General features: G+C 36.3%; 1 protein-coding gene across 1 annotated transcript in view; it reads left to right on the plus strand.

Moving 5' to 3' along the window:
* Positions 1–16,479, plus strand: part of CREB5 (cAMP responsive element binding protein 5) — a 266,147-nt gene that overhangs the window by 192,806 nt on the left and 56,862 nt on the right. Inside the window, exons 8-9 of the mRNA XM_063303822.1 lie at positions 6,825–6,951; positions 7,891–8,001. Of these exons, the coding sequence (XP_063159892.1) occupies positions 6,825–6,951; positions 7,891–8,001 (238 nt within the window). The remainder of the gene's footprint in view (positions 1–6,824; positions 6,952–7,890; positions 8,002–16,479) is intronic.

Genomic DNA, 16,479 nt, shown 5'->3' on the forward strand with positions numbered 1-16,479 from the left:
TTTGCCTTTTTCTTGGCCACAAAGTGTGTTTCCCCTCATTAATGTGCTGCTTCGGCACAAATTTGAGCAGAGAAGGGCTTGTGCAAAAAATACATCTGTTCTATTCTGCAACAACTTTGCTGGAAGTTTCACTCTTTTGAAAATGGATGTTCCTGTCAAATATTTTAACAACAAGGAAATGTATCTGTGGTATGAAATACCTTGGCATTCCCAAACAATTCAAATTCCACTTTGTTTGACATAGGGATATAGTTACAGTAGTTTTGTCTATATATTTATAAAATCAATGTTAATCAGAATCTTGACCTGTTTTAATTTACCAGAGTCTCAGTGTAACTGATACTTAGAAGTACAGAGCATTAAGCTCTGTAAAGTGCAATATTATTGCAGGGCACATGTCCAATTTTTAAAACACTATATAGATTGGAGACAGATGAGCTTTTCAGAATTATTTTAGGCTCAGTTTGATTAAATGCATCAGATGCAGTTTCCAATGGAAATTAATTTCATTGATGTGAAAACAAATGGACTCTAACCACAAAATCAGCTGCAATGTTGAAAGGGAGTATAGCAAGCTGAAATTGTAACTGGAAAGGAATGAAGAATAGTACATGCTTTGCTGCACAAATAGAATTGCTTTGTTAAAGCTCAATATTGGGAGGATTTTGTACAAATGGGAGAATGTGTATGTTGTGTGGAAGGAAATACTGAGATGGGTAGAAATGTATCAAGAGGCTTAGAAGATAGAAGTAAATGCATAAAGGATTAAATTTAGTTACTGTGGTCAAGGTGGTTGGTATTAAGAATTGTCCCATTTTTTTTTGTTAAACTTAGGTTCATTTTCAGATAACTATACATGGTGAGATTTATGACAGACAATCAAATGTTAATACCATAGTGCCTTTCTATAGTTGTAGTATCTTTTAGAGGAGAAAATAAAAGAACAGAGGCTAAAAATTATTAGGCTAATCTGAGCCAGTTTGAGTCTTTGGGGGCTATACTCGAATAAAATTTGCAAAGATTTGGATTGCAACACTAACTTTAAGAAAAAGCACACTATGTACCCTTTTGAGGAAAACATAGAAAATATACATGTCCAAATTAACCCAAATCCTGAAAATTGAAAGTTCTTTGTCCAAAGGTTTTGATTTCAGTTTTATAGTCAGCCTCCTCTGATTCTGCAAGATGCAGGCAACTCAGATTAAAACAGGACAAAAGCTGGGATTTGGCAGGTCAACATTTGCAGATAGAAGTCATAACCATTTAATTAACAATACAAATAAAACCAAATATTAGGGAGAGAGACATTGATTCCCCACTGCATACAACTTAGTCATACACATCTATCAGTTCAGTTTATCTCATTCAACATGATGAGAACCCCTAGTTACTATACAGCTCACATTGTACAGCTTCCCTGCAGAAGTCCATCAACCTTTTTCCATACAAACTTCTCTTTGAATTTCACAAACTTTACAGAACTAAACTACATGGCTCATAGGAGCTGCACTGGCATTTTAGTTATGGTGATGACTATTATGGTTTCATTTTATGTTCTCAAAAACTTTGAGATAGGTTCATGGAACCATAAAATCAAAGAGTAGGAAAGGACTATGGAGCTCAATTAGTCTGATCTCCTGCTTAGTGCAGGATCCACTAGAGCATCTCTGACAGATGACCATCCAACTCTGAAAGGTCTTCTTTGTTATCATGTCATATGGCAGCCTGTTTCACTGGCTGACAGCTCATACAGTCAGGCAGTTCCTCCTGATGTCTAGCCTGATGTTTCCTCCTTGTAATTTTAATCTATTGATTCTGGTCTTGTCCCCAGGGTAATGGAAAATAAATCCATTTCTTTTGCGTGAAAACCCTTCAGATACTTGAGGACTGCTATCATATCTTCCCTTAGTTGTCTTTTTTCTAGCTAAATGTACAATGTCCAGATTCTTTAACTGTTCTCATAGGTCTTATTTTCCAGACCATCTTGGTAGCTCTCTTCAGAACTGCTCCAGTTTGATACTGCCCTTTTTGAACTGTGGTGCCCAAAGTTAAACACAATACTCCAAACCAGGACTGAATAGAGTGGAACAATTACTTTTACAATTACTGTATGTTCTTGTCAATGTACCACAAAATAGTATTTGCTAGCTGCATCACACTGCTGACTCATATTTAACTTGTGGTCAATAAGGACACCCAAGGTCGGTTTCACATGTACTACTGCAAGCCAGCTGAAGAATAATGGTTGACCTGTGGTCTCTTGGTGGTTCTGTTCACATAATAACAGTCAGTTAATCCTATCAAATTAGCCCCACTTGATTTTTATTGTTCCTAGCCTAAGTTTTCACCTGAAGCGTTTCTTACCAACCTACTTTTTTTTATATCCCACCTTTATTATTTTTATAAATAACTCAAGGCAGTGAACATACCTAATACTCCTTCCTCCTTCTATTTTCCCCACAACAACCCTGTGAGGTGAGTTGGGCTGAGAGAGTGTGATTGACCCAAGGTCACCAAGCCAGCTTTCATGCCTAAGGCAGGACTGGAACTCACAGTCTCCTGGTTTCTAGCCTGGTGCCTTAACCACTAGACCAAACTGGCTCTATTGCTGCCAAGTCCAGTCATAGTTCTTGGATTTCGTTAAAATTCTGGAACAGAGGACTGGAAGAGTATGTATTTGTTGCATACATCCACAGTTCCTCTATTTATTATCATCAAGTTTTCCATTGTCTGAATCTCAGGTAGCTCCTGGAAGAAGAAAATCTGCTACACTGACCTTGGCATCTATAATACTTTGGGGACAGCAGAAAACTGTTACCTTTGACATTTTAATTGAAAAGCAAAGCTTAAGCAGGTTTTAACCTTAAGCAGTGTGTTTTTACAAGTGTACGTGGAGATATAATCTGTCATTACAGAACACGCTGGGTGCCACAGGAGTTGGTTTAGTGGCTGGACAGTCCCATATTAGCTCACACACCTTGCCTTGTTCTATGCCTCAGTGGATTTTAGTAGAAATGTTTTGCCTAGGGGCACACAATGATTAAGAAAAGAAGACTGCACTTGCTTAAAGTCTGGAATTATTAGCTCATAGTAACAAGCCTGCACTGGAGAGACTGTTGAGTCTTTGTTTTCATGAGTCTACAGTAATTTACTTTCTAATTTTCAGAGGAAAACTTCTGTTTTGCTTAGGAAGTGTTGAAATATATAATCACTAGAAAATTATTTAGAATATGACTTACAATAAAACCAGGTTTAGAGAAAAGTTTACATACTGTATCTTTCTATAAAAAATTAACAGTGTGAATCAAGAAAATTGCTTCTCTCCAAATACCTAAAGTAGAAGTATCCTGAGTTAAAATAAGGCAATGATACAGTTGTATACCTTGTAATACTAATCAGAAAGGAAGATTTTCCCCATCACTCTCTTTTTGATAAAGCAATAGTTTAATAATTTAGTTCTTTAAATGTATAGAATACAGCCCTAGGGCAAACTAGATTTGATGCATGCAGTACATTTGCAATCACTTCGGTTGAAATAAACAACAGATCTGCAAGAGTATTATTTCCATAAAGAGTAGAGTACAGGAAGAGCAGGTTTCAAGAGTTATTTCTCTTCATTGTCCCAGCAGAAATAATCCTCACCCAAAGTTTTTATTCATTCCCTTGGCAGTCCTTGCATGCTACAGTATTCTGTACTTGGGTTTTTGTTGTTGACTTAGTCATCATTATGTTCCTGTTAATAGATGACAAACGATTCCAAATTCTTCCGGCTAGTTTCTAGACAGTTTTACAATTCTTCTAAATAACCACTCAGCTTGAATTTCCTTGCTTATATCACCAGTGCAAAACTAACTCTTGCCTTATCTCACTCTGAAGACTCCGGGCCCAAATGGACCATTACAGTCCTCTCCAACATTGCAAACGTTCAGTGCTTGGAAAAGGGGCTGCAGAATATGATATCACAGACTTCACTGAGAATTTATATGTGGGAAATATGTTTTAATGGTCAGGACAGTTTTCCTTTGTAACAGTAGCTCAAGCTTTTCTTTTTTTCCAAGTGTCCACACAGCATTGGCAGGGTGGGGGGTGGAGAGAGATGAGGATATCAATTCCTTTATTTGTTTGCTTGTTTTCTGTAAAGAGAAGTTGATGGCATTTCTGCTACACCAGGAGTTGCTGTAGCTCATCAGGCAACAGGCTAATTTCATAATGATTCTTCCACTCTCCTGTTTGTCAGCTGACAGGAGGATTGATTGGCCCATGGTGTTTTTGCCTTTTTTTAGTTCAGCACATGGTCACCTTCAAAACATTTTGAGAAGACTAAGGAGTGGAAAAGATCCACTACAGAACTTAAGCTTTGTAACCATCTGCTGAACTGCATTTGGTAGGAAAACTTGGAGAAACCTCTGAAGATGACTTCAGAGTTTATAGAGGTATGTGTTTGTTAGTGCCCATTTTCTAGATATGAGATTTCTTCAATGTCAAACATACAACTTATTGCACCTGACACTAATGAGACATGTGGGAGCATATGATCATCACTTACCAATGTAAGCGATAGACTGTGTATGATCATTGTTCTTGTAAAACTGGGACAAAATGAGCCATGACATTCAAAAGGGTACATTTTTCCATCTAGGAAAACTTTGAAAAGTCCCAATGTGCTACAAAGAAAAAATAACAGCAAAACCAGTGTTTCCTCAAGTATGAAACACACACAGACTTGCAGAGCAGGGCTCAGGATGAAGGCAACAAAGTAGCTAATTTGCTATTTTTTTAACATATACAAATGATTTCCCTTTTACTTAAACCCCCTATTCCCAGTCTCATTAAATCAAACTTGCAGAATGTTTTGGCTCTGGAACATGTAAGTAAAATTCCAACAACAAGGACTCCCAAGGCATATCTGTACAAATGACGCAAGTCAGGCCAAAGTAGGTTTTTGTCAAATGGCCTAATATCTCATGAAACTAAAGATTCTATAAAGGGATGTAAACAGTACAGAAAGAGCTTCCAATCAATTCTGGAGGCTACTTGCTTTGTAAGTCAACTTGAGAATCATGCCTCCCATAGCAAAAAGTATAATATGCACAAAATCGCAAATATTAGTGATGAAATAAAACAGCCTCATAGTTCCTGTAGTTTACTGGCACTGTGGAAGTTCAGAATAGTGCATGCAAAGGACTGGCCTTCTGGCTGTGTGTTTTTGATTTGTTGCACTACTGCTCCTGAGATCAGTATTATAATAGGGTGGCTTTCAATCCAAGGAATGCTGAAACATATTACTTGTAATGTAACTAGAGACATAGTCATCAAGAAAAGTCAATTAAATATTTAACTCCTTTTTTCCTTCCTGCACAATTAATTTTCTAAGATCAAAATTGCTAAAGCCTTAAAAACTCCAGTGCCATAATTTTGCATTATTTAATTAATTAATTGCTTATTAATCAATATGTACCAGTTAATTGTAAAAGGAACTAGAAATACTATGGGTTGCCAGTTTTGAAAATGTGAAAATCTGGTATCTGAGAAAGAATAATCTGTACCGGTGTTGACACTGTTCAGAAAACTGAAGAATCTAGAAAATTGTCAAAAAAAAATTGGTTATATAAAAGAAAGAAATCAGTCGTTCTTTCTTCCTCTCTCATAATTAGTTGGATATAAGAGAGTATTTTGAAAACGACTTGCAATGTGGTTGGGGAAGCTGCTACTATGAAAATGCTGTTAAAAGGACTTTTGCACATATGCATTCCAAGATCTTTGGATTGGTGTCAGAGAAGATAGCAGAGTAGAATATGACTGCTTTAAACTAAATAGGACAACAAACATTTATTTACGCTGATGTAATATACAAACCTTTTAAACACTTATTCTAAGTACCCTGTTGATTTCACTGAGATTTTGGTTGATTTTTGGTTAATAGATTCCTGATTTTATGTGTACTCACTTGGACAAGAGATGTGCCAACTGATTATAGCACCTATTTATATTTTATGCTGGGCATATTAAGCTGACGTCTTTCACCATTTCTGCTAGTATCGGGAAAGAATATTACAGTTTTTCAAAAAGGAAAGAAATATGGCTTGCTAAATCTGGAAAACATTTAAGTGGATTTTCAGCACTAAAGATAAATTCAAATTATTTTTCAATGCAAAGTTTCTGTTCAAAAATAATTTGAAATATTTTGCAAGCATTGTAAAATGATGACTGTAAAATGAAGTAGATCTCAAAGTTTTACTATCTGAAAGTATGGCTTTGTTTCATGGAGATACTTGATAGTGTTTCAAACACAGATTCTCACCTTTGCATCAAAACTTTAAAACAATATCCTGAACTTGGAAGACTCAGAATTATGGGATTGAGGCCCATTTAGTCATGGCAGCTTGGCTGGAAAGAAAGGATTATCCCACCTGTTCATCCCACAGCAATCTCCTAGAGGGCCCTCCTCAGTACAGTAAAACAAGTAGGGTTCTAGGGGATTAAGGGGGAAGGAAGGCAGGTTTCCACATCAACACAGTTCTGATTGAAGGTTTTCTGTCTTTCCTGCAGGAATTCCGATTCCCTTTGGATCACATCTTACGTATTTAGCAGCACCCCTGATCTCCCATGTAATATCTCCAAAAAGCTGACTTGGGGAGGAAGGGCTTGAGAATTGTTCTGGTACTAGCCTAGATGCACTTCATTCTGGACCTTAATCATTTGCATGTTGTCATGCAACATGTTAACTTTACATTCGCAGTTTTGAAATATGAATCTTTGAATGTGTGGCTGTTTTGTCCTGAAGTGTTATATTTAATCATTTCCCCCACCTTCCTCTTTCCTAGGCCTGTCCCAGGCTCCTTATCATCACTGCTACACCTACACAACCGTCAAAGACAGCCCATGCCTGCTTCTATGCCTGGGACTTTACCTAATCCTACAATGCCTGGATCTTCTGCTGTCTTGATGCCAGTAAGTATATTTGTTTTCTACATGTATAGGATCAGAAGAGAGAAATAGTATAAGGCCACAATTAGCATAAGAACATAAGGAGTGCCCTGCTGGATCGGACCCCTGGCCCATCTAGACCAGTTGTCTGTTCTCACAGTGGCCAGCCAACTGCACAAGCAAGCCCTACACACACACGAGTGCGTGCGTGCACGCACACACACACATCCTTTTGTTTGTCCTGATTCTTCAGGATTCAATTTTATTGGCTCTGTTCCCTATGTTGTATGTACAGTTAAATCTACCAGGGTCTGACTGAAGAATTATCTGGGCTTGCCCAAAAGTTTTGCATTGCAGGAACATCTTTTTAGCTTTACTTTCTGAATTAACATTGTAATTTAAGATAATGTGGATTTTTTTTTCCTACCAGATTTAACAATTAGGAAGAACCTCACTTTTCAAATACTCCAGATCATTGAGATCAGCATCAACCATAATTTCATGCAGTGATATTTTAGAGACCACTTAATCTAGGATATTTTTAAAAAATAAAGGGGAAATTATTAGAAGAGTCTCAAACCTAGGTGACCTTGTACTTCTAGAGCAAAAAGAGATTTCTTTCAAAGTAATCACCCAATCAATGTATGTTTTATTTCCAGTGCTAGTCAAAGACAATCAGCAAAAGTAGTACCATCCTAACTGGACACAACATCATACAGCATCAGTGGAAAGATGCTGTCAATTGAAGTCCTGTTTGTCAACTTCCCAGAAGTAGCTGGTTACAGTAATGGAACAAAACATTGAACTAGATAAGCCTTTCCCTGTAGAATTACTCATATGTTCACTAGCTTGGTTCTTGCTTGTTTAAAGAAAAACAACATGCCATTTGAAAATCCCTTTGATTTTTACATTTGTCTTTCAAATGTGCCAAAACTCATTTCTTCTCTCTGTTCTCTTCTCAAGATGGAAAGACAGATGTCCATGAACTCCAGTATCATGGGAATGCAAAGCCCCAACCTCAGTAATCCATGTGCTTCACCACAGGTTGCTCCAATGCACTCAGAAGCTAAAATGGTAAGACGTTGAAATGCTTACTTATATTGTCCTGTTTAAAACAGTTTTATGCTTTTTCTGTCTGCTGGGGACAAAGTGAGTATCTTGTTTCTAGTTATATGATTATTTGTGCTTGGGTTACTCGCTCCATCTTCACAGCTTCAGAACTTGCCAATCTTCATTTTTTCCAAGAACTTTAGGAATTGGATGTTTAGCCATCAATTTATGCTGGAGTACTTGAAAACTGGATGAGGAAAATATTTGATGGCAATGAAACAGACAGCATAATATTTTTGTTTGTGTCTCTGCATGTTTGTGGCAGTGGCTGATTTAATCTAGGCCAGGTACCAGTAACATTTGCAACATCTGCATCTCCAGAACCATCTCTGGCGCTAGTTGCTGAAATTGATGGCATAATTCCTACTACTCTGAGATGGAAAATGTTCCGAAAGTGTGGTGCAATCCTAAAATAGGCTCTGTAGTATAAAAAACACAATCCTCATTCTTCCCACAAAAGGACAAATGGAAGAAACATGAAACCTTAGCCCTACTCTTTTAGTGTAATTGGCCCCTGGCTATAGTCCTCAAATACCACACCCATACCCAAAACATTAAGCGCAGCCCTGGTCATTCAAAGGCTGATAAAATTGCAGGAATCTTCTTTTCAGTATCATAAGGTTTGATTCTCTTGTCTGAATATACATTAGCTGTGTGTCTCAGCTTTCTACCTGGCTTGCTCCCATAGAGTAGATCTTGTACTTTTAGACTATGGGAAAAATAAATTTCTGTTTTTGCCATTGTGTATGTTCCCTGTCACTGCCACTATTCATCAGTTTCCTGATTCATCTGTAATTTAAAAAAAGATCTGCATAAAAATTCAAATATATATTTAAGGGCATGTATCTTTCAAATACATATTTGGAAGTAAATTACACTAATTGTTATACAACTGGAGATTGTGGCTTAGGCACCTGGTTTTTATTGTCTTTGGTTTTCTAGTATTGTTGTGGTTTTTATTATTATTGTGAGCTACCCAGAGTTGTGTTTTACAAAATGGGTGGCCATATAGGTCTTTAAACAATTACTGCTATTTGAGTTAAGAAGTACATCGTAGCATTCAGAGAATGGATAGCCATGTTCTGATCCTTACGTTTGGAAAGTGTGGACTATATCAGTTTATGTAGGTTTTGTAAGGACCAAATTCCTTAGAGAGAGGCACATGTACAAAGCACCAAAGTAGCTTGCCTAAATGGGAAGCTAAGGCTCCCAATCTCAAGAAGCTTAGCCTTTCCCAACGTGAAACCCTCCCGATTTGGTATGGATGCAAATTCTAGAATTCTCAGCTGAATGCACATTTGGGAGGGGAAGGGTGACATGCCAGCGCCATTGGATGGTTCCCTCTTGGGGTGAAAGGCTGACCTAGCACCTCGTATTGTCATCACTGGCTTATAATTGCTTAGTGTTGGTTTGGAAGGAAGCCATTGTGCGGCTTTGAAGTTCCTGTCATGCTGCCATATGGGGTAAAGGGAAATGTTTTCCTGCCAGTAGGTTTCATGCCCTGTTTGGGCAGACATGAATGGTCTCATCTTTCCCTCAGTATAAATGCTGGCTAGGTAGCCAACCCAAGCCTTTTTAACACCTCAGCTAAAACCACGCTCTCTAAACATACCCTTGGTTGGCTCAAAGAGAAGATATTAGCCAAAAAGCATTGACCACGTCAGCCAAAGAAAACCTCTGGTTCCTATGCTGTGTGCTGTACAGGGATCATGATGTGCCAAAAAGCAATAGCATCTGCAGCTCAGCTTATTAAATCTTAGGTGGTTGGCAAGTTGTTGTTGTGTTTTTTCTCCTGTCAAATCCAAGCTATAGCAAGCCAAGCAAAATAGTTCTTGGCTAAAGAAAAGAAACACCACCCTGGCACCACTTTTGGCAGCTAAAACTTCTGCTTTTACTTCAGCCCTCCCTCTCTGAAGATTTAAAAAGGAAGGTATTGATGCTTATGGTGAGAATACTATTGTTTAATATCTGAGATTAAGAGGATCACATTTTAATCTGAACCCATTTGTTTTGGCTAAAGGCCTAGGTATATAAAAGTGTTGGTTTGATAAGCCCTTCCACGTAAGATAATTCCAAGAAGCCAGCAGATATTAGAATGTCATTAACTGTGGAGTTAATTGATTTCAACAGAAATAGCATTTAAATCATAGTATGAGGTTACATACTTAAATTAAAATCGAGCTGCACAGGAAGATTTCTAGAAGCCCCATTTCCATTTTGTGAGATACCCTGTTATGTTGTAAACTGATTGCAAACTGAGAAATACTTGTCTTACACATTGATAACCTTCCAAAAGCTGTGAAACTGAAAGTTTCATTGTTTGGATATTTCTTAGATTTATATTGTAAATCCAGATACACGGAATTAGCTGTAAATTCCATTGAAATCAGCAACACTTTATCCTGGATATCTGGTAAGAAGAATTCAGCCCTAAGGAAGATACTTAATCTGCCATACACCGTGTCTCACCACAGAGTAACTATGTAATATGAGGTGTGGCCCCAGACATTATTGTTGAGCCAAGATGAACAGGTTGTTGGGAAGCCTTTCATATACTAGCCATGCTTATGTATCTGGGAGGACTGGTAGCAAAGTGTCATCCTGGGACTAAGTGTGTCAAGGCTGTCAAGGACAGCAGCTACTCCAGATACTTCTGTGCTTTCCTCACAGGAGCCTTCTTTCTGAGAGAGGTAGCTGCCAGGCCTTCTGCAGCTGGAAGGCTCCTGCTGGGTTACAGAATTGCAGCATGCCTCTAGTGGCTCTATTAAAAAAACAAAATACAATAATTATCAGGTAGGCAGTTACAGATATAATCAGATAGCATCCTTATTCCAGGCAGCCTCCAGTGATAGGCCCTTGCTGATGTAATTAGACATTTTCCAGGGATACTTTTCATGGCAGTATGCTTTTTCCAGCAAAGCAGGATTTCTATTACAGCTGTCATTCCTTAGCCATGAGAATAAGAACATGACTGGGAACATTATTGTGATTTCCAAACATTTTTACATGAACATTTATTAGGAGTTTTTTAAAATACCTCGGAATTAGTTAGAATGAAGGACATCATCAGTTCTTAGGAATGATACCTTTCTGGCAGATTAGGTCCTTGTCATAAAGGAACCAATTATACAGAAAAAAGTTTAGAAAGGGCTGCATAAAAATGCATTAGCTGTTTGTAAAAGAAAGACAGGTATAAATTAACTTCGGGGAATATCTGTAATTTATCAGATCTCCTCTGCTTATTGTGCTTGTTCAAGAAATTATTTGCTTTAAAATAATAGGAAATAAAAAAGAGATCAACATAACCAGCTATATTTTAGATTAGTTTGATATAGATTCAGTTGGTAGAAGGCTTGACAAAAGGACTGATCAGAATCGCATTGGAGAAGGTATTTATCCATATCCTACTTTATGACTTCGTCCAGATCCCTCAGGGCATCTTACATTATAGCAGAAACAGTATTATACCTCACAGTAAAAGATTATCAATTAACAATTAAAATTGGGATGATAAACAGATACAGGAAAACAATTCATTAATGAATAAAATACAGCAGAAGTAATCACCTTCACACACATTCCAGGCTGGATATGTTCATTTTTGGCAACGTGCAGTGCTATTTAGCTTTGAGATGTATATGAATGTAACTGAGCCAAGCAACTTTGGGGGCTGTTGGACATGTATGGAATGTTAATAGCAAGTTATACAAGCTTATAAAGTGCCTGTCCTGAAATGTTCTCTATCACTCCAGCTTACATTTGTCTTCTTTTCTGAATAGGTAAGCACATTTACCAGGTACTGGAATAAAATCACCACCGTTTTTATTTTCCAGTTACACATACGGGAACAGTGTGAAACCCGGATGCATTTTTATAAATATGATAATACAAAAGACTGATGCTTACTTTGCCACATGCCAGATAACTTTGGAGTTTGAGTAATGATAATTTTAAGAATTAAATGTTGTTGATTCTTGAAATGTGGCAGCACCACATAGGCAGGACCAACTGCACAGGTGTCTCAATTGCATGGCAAGTATTTGACAAATTGTTCCAGAAGATATCAGATAATATGATTCATTTAGAGTACAATCTGAAGTAAGCTTTGATATAAGAACTGGATTTATGATGCAGTCCAGATGCAATTCAGTTCCATTAAATCTAATTCCTTTAAATATCTTATTCCGATATTAATGGGAATAAGAATGCAGTTTCAGTTTTGTAGATAATCTGCGCACACGTGCACACACACACACACACACACACACAATTGGCGAGGTGCCTTATAGCAGCAGCTCTCAAAGTGATATACAGCAAAAATCACAACTTTAAATGCATACAAAGACATAATAAAAGAATAATAACATTGTTAATTTAGCAGCTAAAACAGCAGGGATTAAATTAAAGGACCTCATTACAGAAGAATTGTAGAACATTGATATTAATCAGATTAATAGTTAGCAAAAATCTAAAAAACCGAGTTGCTTTAGTGTAAATTTATTTTAAAGTTACTGGTACCAGGTGCCATCACAAAAGATATTCATTGCCTCGCACTCAGGAAGGGCCTTTTCTTATGAAATGCTGCCTACAGAAACTTGTATGGGAATTCTCTAAAAGTAAAGGAAGTATTTTTCTTCATGGCTATTCACATGCAAATGTATTCAGATTTAATCCACCAAGTGAGGGACTAGGACTCATTAGTACTGGGCAGACTTCCCATAGCTCAATTCGGAATTAGCACAGTATTTAAAAGCTTTTCTGGCAAGAGTTTGGAAGAAGCCTGTTTGTTTTCAGAGATGTCTTTCATCCTTTGGAATATGGCATGTTGGCACATGCAAGTACAGTAGGCCTTTCTCGGTGGTGGCCCCTCATTTATAACATTCAATTTTCCCTCCTGAGATTCATGTAACTATCATTTCCAAGTTACTTTTTAAAAAAAACCTTTGAATACTTTTTTTAAAAATTTGGTCTCCATTTGTTCATTGTTGTCCAATGTATTCATCGTACTATTACACATTAGAGAGTGTTGCATATACAGTATATTAAGAGTGGCAGAGTTCTGTGTATATCATTGTAGTATAATGTTCTGCTTATTGTTGGTCCGCTGTCTTATGGGTATGGTTTAAGTATCTAAAGATGGTTTAGAGATTTGCTTATGTAATATAGTTGGTGCCACGTTCAATATTGTAGCACGTATGAGGGCAGCTTAGAATTCTTACTGAGTGGTTGGTGACACTATCATGCAAAAACAAATGGAAAAGGGAACTGACTCTAGAAGAGGAGTAACTCACCAAAGTCTGCTTAATTATTTTTATTAGTTAGTAACTTGCAATAAGCAACCAATGTTTTGTAGTTAGTAAATGAATTAATTGCCTAATATTAGCCTCTACTTTTCAGTTTCACAGCAGTTGGTAAAATATCACATAATCAGCATGGTTGCATGGAATAATGATGATGCCTAGAAATCAAGAGAACTGGACGGCACCAGTTTGGAGTAGGCTGATTGAGTACATGCAGTTTTGACTTAATCAAAAAGAGGATTTTGGTGATGGTTTCATCAGAATAATTGTTCAGCATAAGAACGATTAGCAAAGCCACAGTCTTTGGGTGCCAGCTAAATCTGCACAGAATCTCAGTTGCAGTGAGTTACAAAGTTACAGAAGAAACTTTGGGATGATTGGTGCTTGTATCATAATACAGCAAAGTATTCCAAGGTGGAAAAATTCAAATTCCAGGCCAGGTCATACTGATTTTTTTTGGCATCTCTAAACTCAACATAAGAATCTTTATCCAGGTCATGCCCCTATATTTAGGAATCCCCAACTACAGATAGCACTCAAAACAAAGAAATTGGGATTGCATATTCTGTTGTTATTACTCATTCATGTATTTCATTATTCTAGCAATAATTCAAATTATTATTAGCCCATTAAAATTCCAGTGGAAGAAGTAATCATGCACATAGTTTCTTCCTCTTGAAAAATGGTGTAATTGTATGCATATCTACTTGGAAATAATTCCATTGAATTGACTCAGATTTACTGCTGAGTACATTTAGATAGTGTTATAGCATCACCTTAATTAAATCATGTCCTTTGGGCAGTATTAGCCTAATGAAGTGCCATGAATTCAGTTTATTATGTATTCAGCTATTCCAATGTAGGAATCTCCATATATTGTCCAGTGCCTGGGTTAACTAGTGTGAAGGTGAGTTATAGTTCCAGATACTCAGAAGAACTCAAATTAGGAGTAGTATGTTCCACAAAATGCTTAACTCAATACGACACATGCAATACATGAAAGCAACTAATTCTGAACTAATAATGAGGTTGGTTATTTCAAGGAGAAAGTGGGAACGGAAGGAGGAAATGGGAAAAGTTGGCAGAAAAATAGCTAGTGCCATCCTCCTGTATAGACTGGTGTTTTGTCAGAAGCCAGACATATTAAAAATATTTATGTAATTTAAAATAATTTGTACAGGTCTAGGCAAAGCTATTTTAGGCATTTAAACATTTGGAAGATCCCATTAGAATTCATGTGAAACTTTGGCATCTGAGAATATGGTATTACCAAACCTTTCATATGAGCACAAATGTGAGTTGAAATGCTATAATAAAAACAGTATTCAAAGCAAGCATTGGATGGCACATAACTTTTCCAAAAGAAGAGCTATTTTAAGAGATCTTATTTATACATAAAACCCCAAAATTTGCCATTATGCTGATTTGAACATTTTATAATTCACATTTACTTTAAAAAATTGTGATATTGAATCATGCTTCATAAAATTACTTTTCTACATTGATTTAAAATAGTTTATTGCTTTCATAGAAAAGAAGAATGATATTACTTATAATACAGAACATGTTTCATAAATACATAAAATGGTATTCTGCAAATTAATTAATTTTTATTTCTGCTGTAAGCAAGAAATTCAGTACGTTAAAGTAGTTCAAACATTGATCTTATATTTTTAATGGGATAATGAAAAAAGAGCAACTGCACATATTCAACTCTTTGCATGTTAGTTACACAGGGTTGGATACCTTGTATGATTCCAGATGCTTAGAGCATCTATGTATATACAGCATCTCGTATCCTGCTAAAAGCATAGGTATTAGGAAGAACTCAGTGTTGGTAGTTTTTGTGACATTACAAAAGCCAGTGCCTAAACAGAAGGCATTCTGGTAAATGTCTGTAAAGCTCTCATTGTTTACTCTAAGTTCAAGAATAATGTTGTCTAGATTAGAGAATGCCAAACCTATTGAAAAGTAAGGAAAGGCCCACAATTTGTTCTGCATATATGGAGTCTATTAGTATACTCCTTTGAAACTTGACCTTGCATAGCAAAAATATTGTTGGGATTAACAATTGTATTCATGAATATTAAGAACATAAGAAGAATCATGTTACATCTGACCAAAGTATTATCTAGTCCTATAGTCTAATTTATACCAAGGCCAATCAGATGCTAAAAGGAAGCCAAATCAGGGCACATGTACAATAATACTTTTCCAGTCATATTCTTCAGTAGCAGGTATCAAGTGGTTTACCTCATTTTTCACACAAACACACACACACACACACTTATATATGCTATGTAATTGAAGAAGAAGCAGAAGGATAAAATTAAATCATTATATAGTATAGTGATTTTAAATTATTGGAAACACATATTAATTGTGAAAATATACCATAATAAGAAATAATTAAAAGAAAGAAATGAAAGATATATTTTAATTAGAAAAAAGAGAAAGCATTTTTCAGCTAATTTTGAAATAGTAACCTTTTCATGTACTGTCTATTTTATAAGCTGAACAGATGCAAAATAGATCTTCTAATATGGAGAAAGCATGTCTTTGAAGGCATTTTTTTTTAGTGATGAGACATACATTTAAGTAGATATCAAATGAAGGAAGAAATGCCTGCAGTGCAAAATAACATTTTTTGTTAATGGTGCATGAAAATAATCCTGGAAAATGAAACTGCACTCTCTGACCTTAATGGCTACAACTTTATGCATGACAATCACAGCCCTTCAATCCTCAGCTTTGCCCATTGCATCTTTGCCATTCACTATCCTTAGAGAAATTCTATGTGTGCTTATTCCAAAGGGTTACGGTTTCGGTTATGGTTAAGGTACACACATTCATATACATTTGTATACATGTATCATTATATTTATAATTATATAACAAATTATTATATAATTACAGATAATGTATAAATTGTAAATATATTGTTAATACATAAATTTGCTAATGTATACAGTACATATTTGCTAATATTTCGAAATATGAAAGTATTGGCAAAGTATTAACTTGGAAATGTGATTCTACATTTATGTCTGCAGTTAGTTTTGCAATTAGTGTTTCAGTAATTGTAATCATCACTATCATCATACATGCTGCTTCATAAACAACACGTTTGACTGGTCACCCC

Source organism: Candoia aspera, chromosome 4 (assembly GCF_035149785.1).
Source record: "Candoia aspera isolate rCanAsp1 chromosome 4, rCanAsp1.hap2, whole genome shotgun sequence".
NCBI lineage: Eukaryota > Metazoa > Chordata > Lepidosauria > Squamata > Boidae > Candoia > Candoia aspera.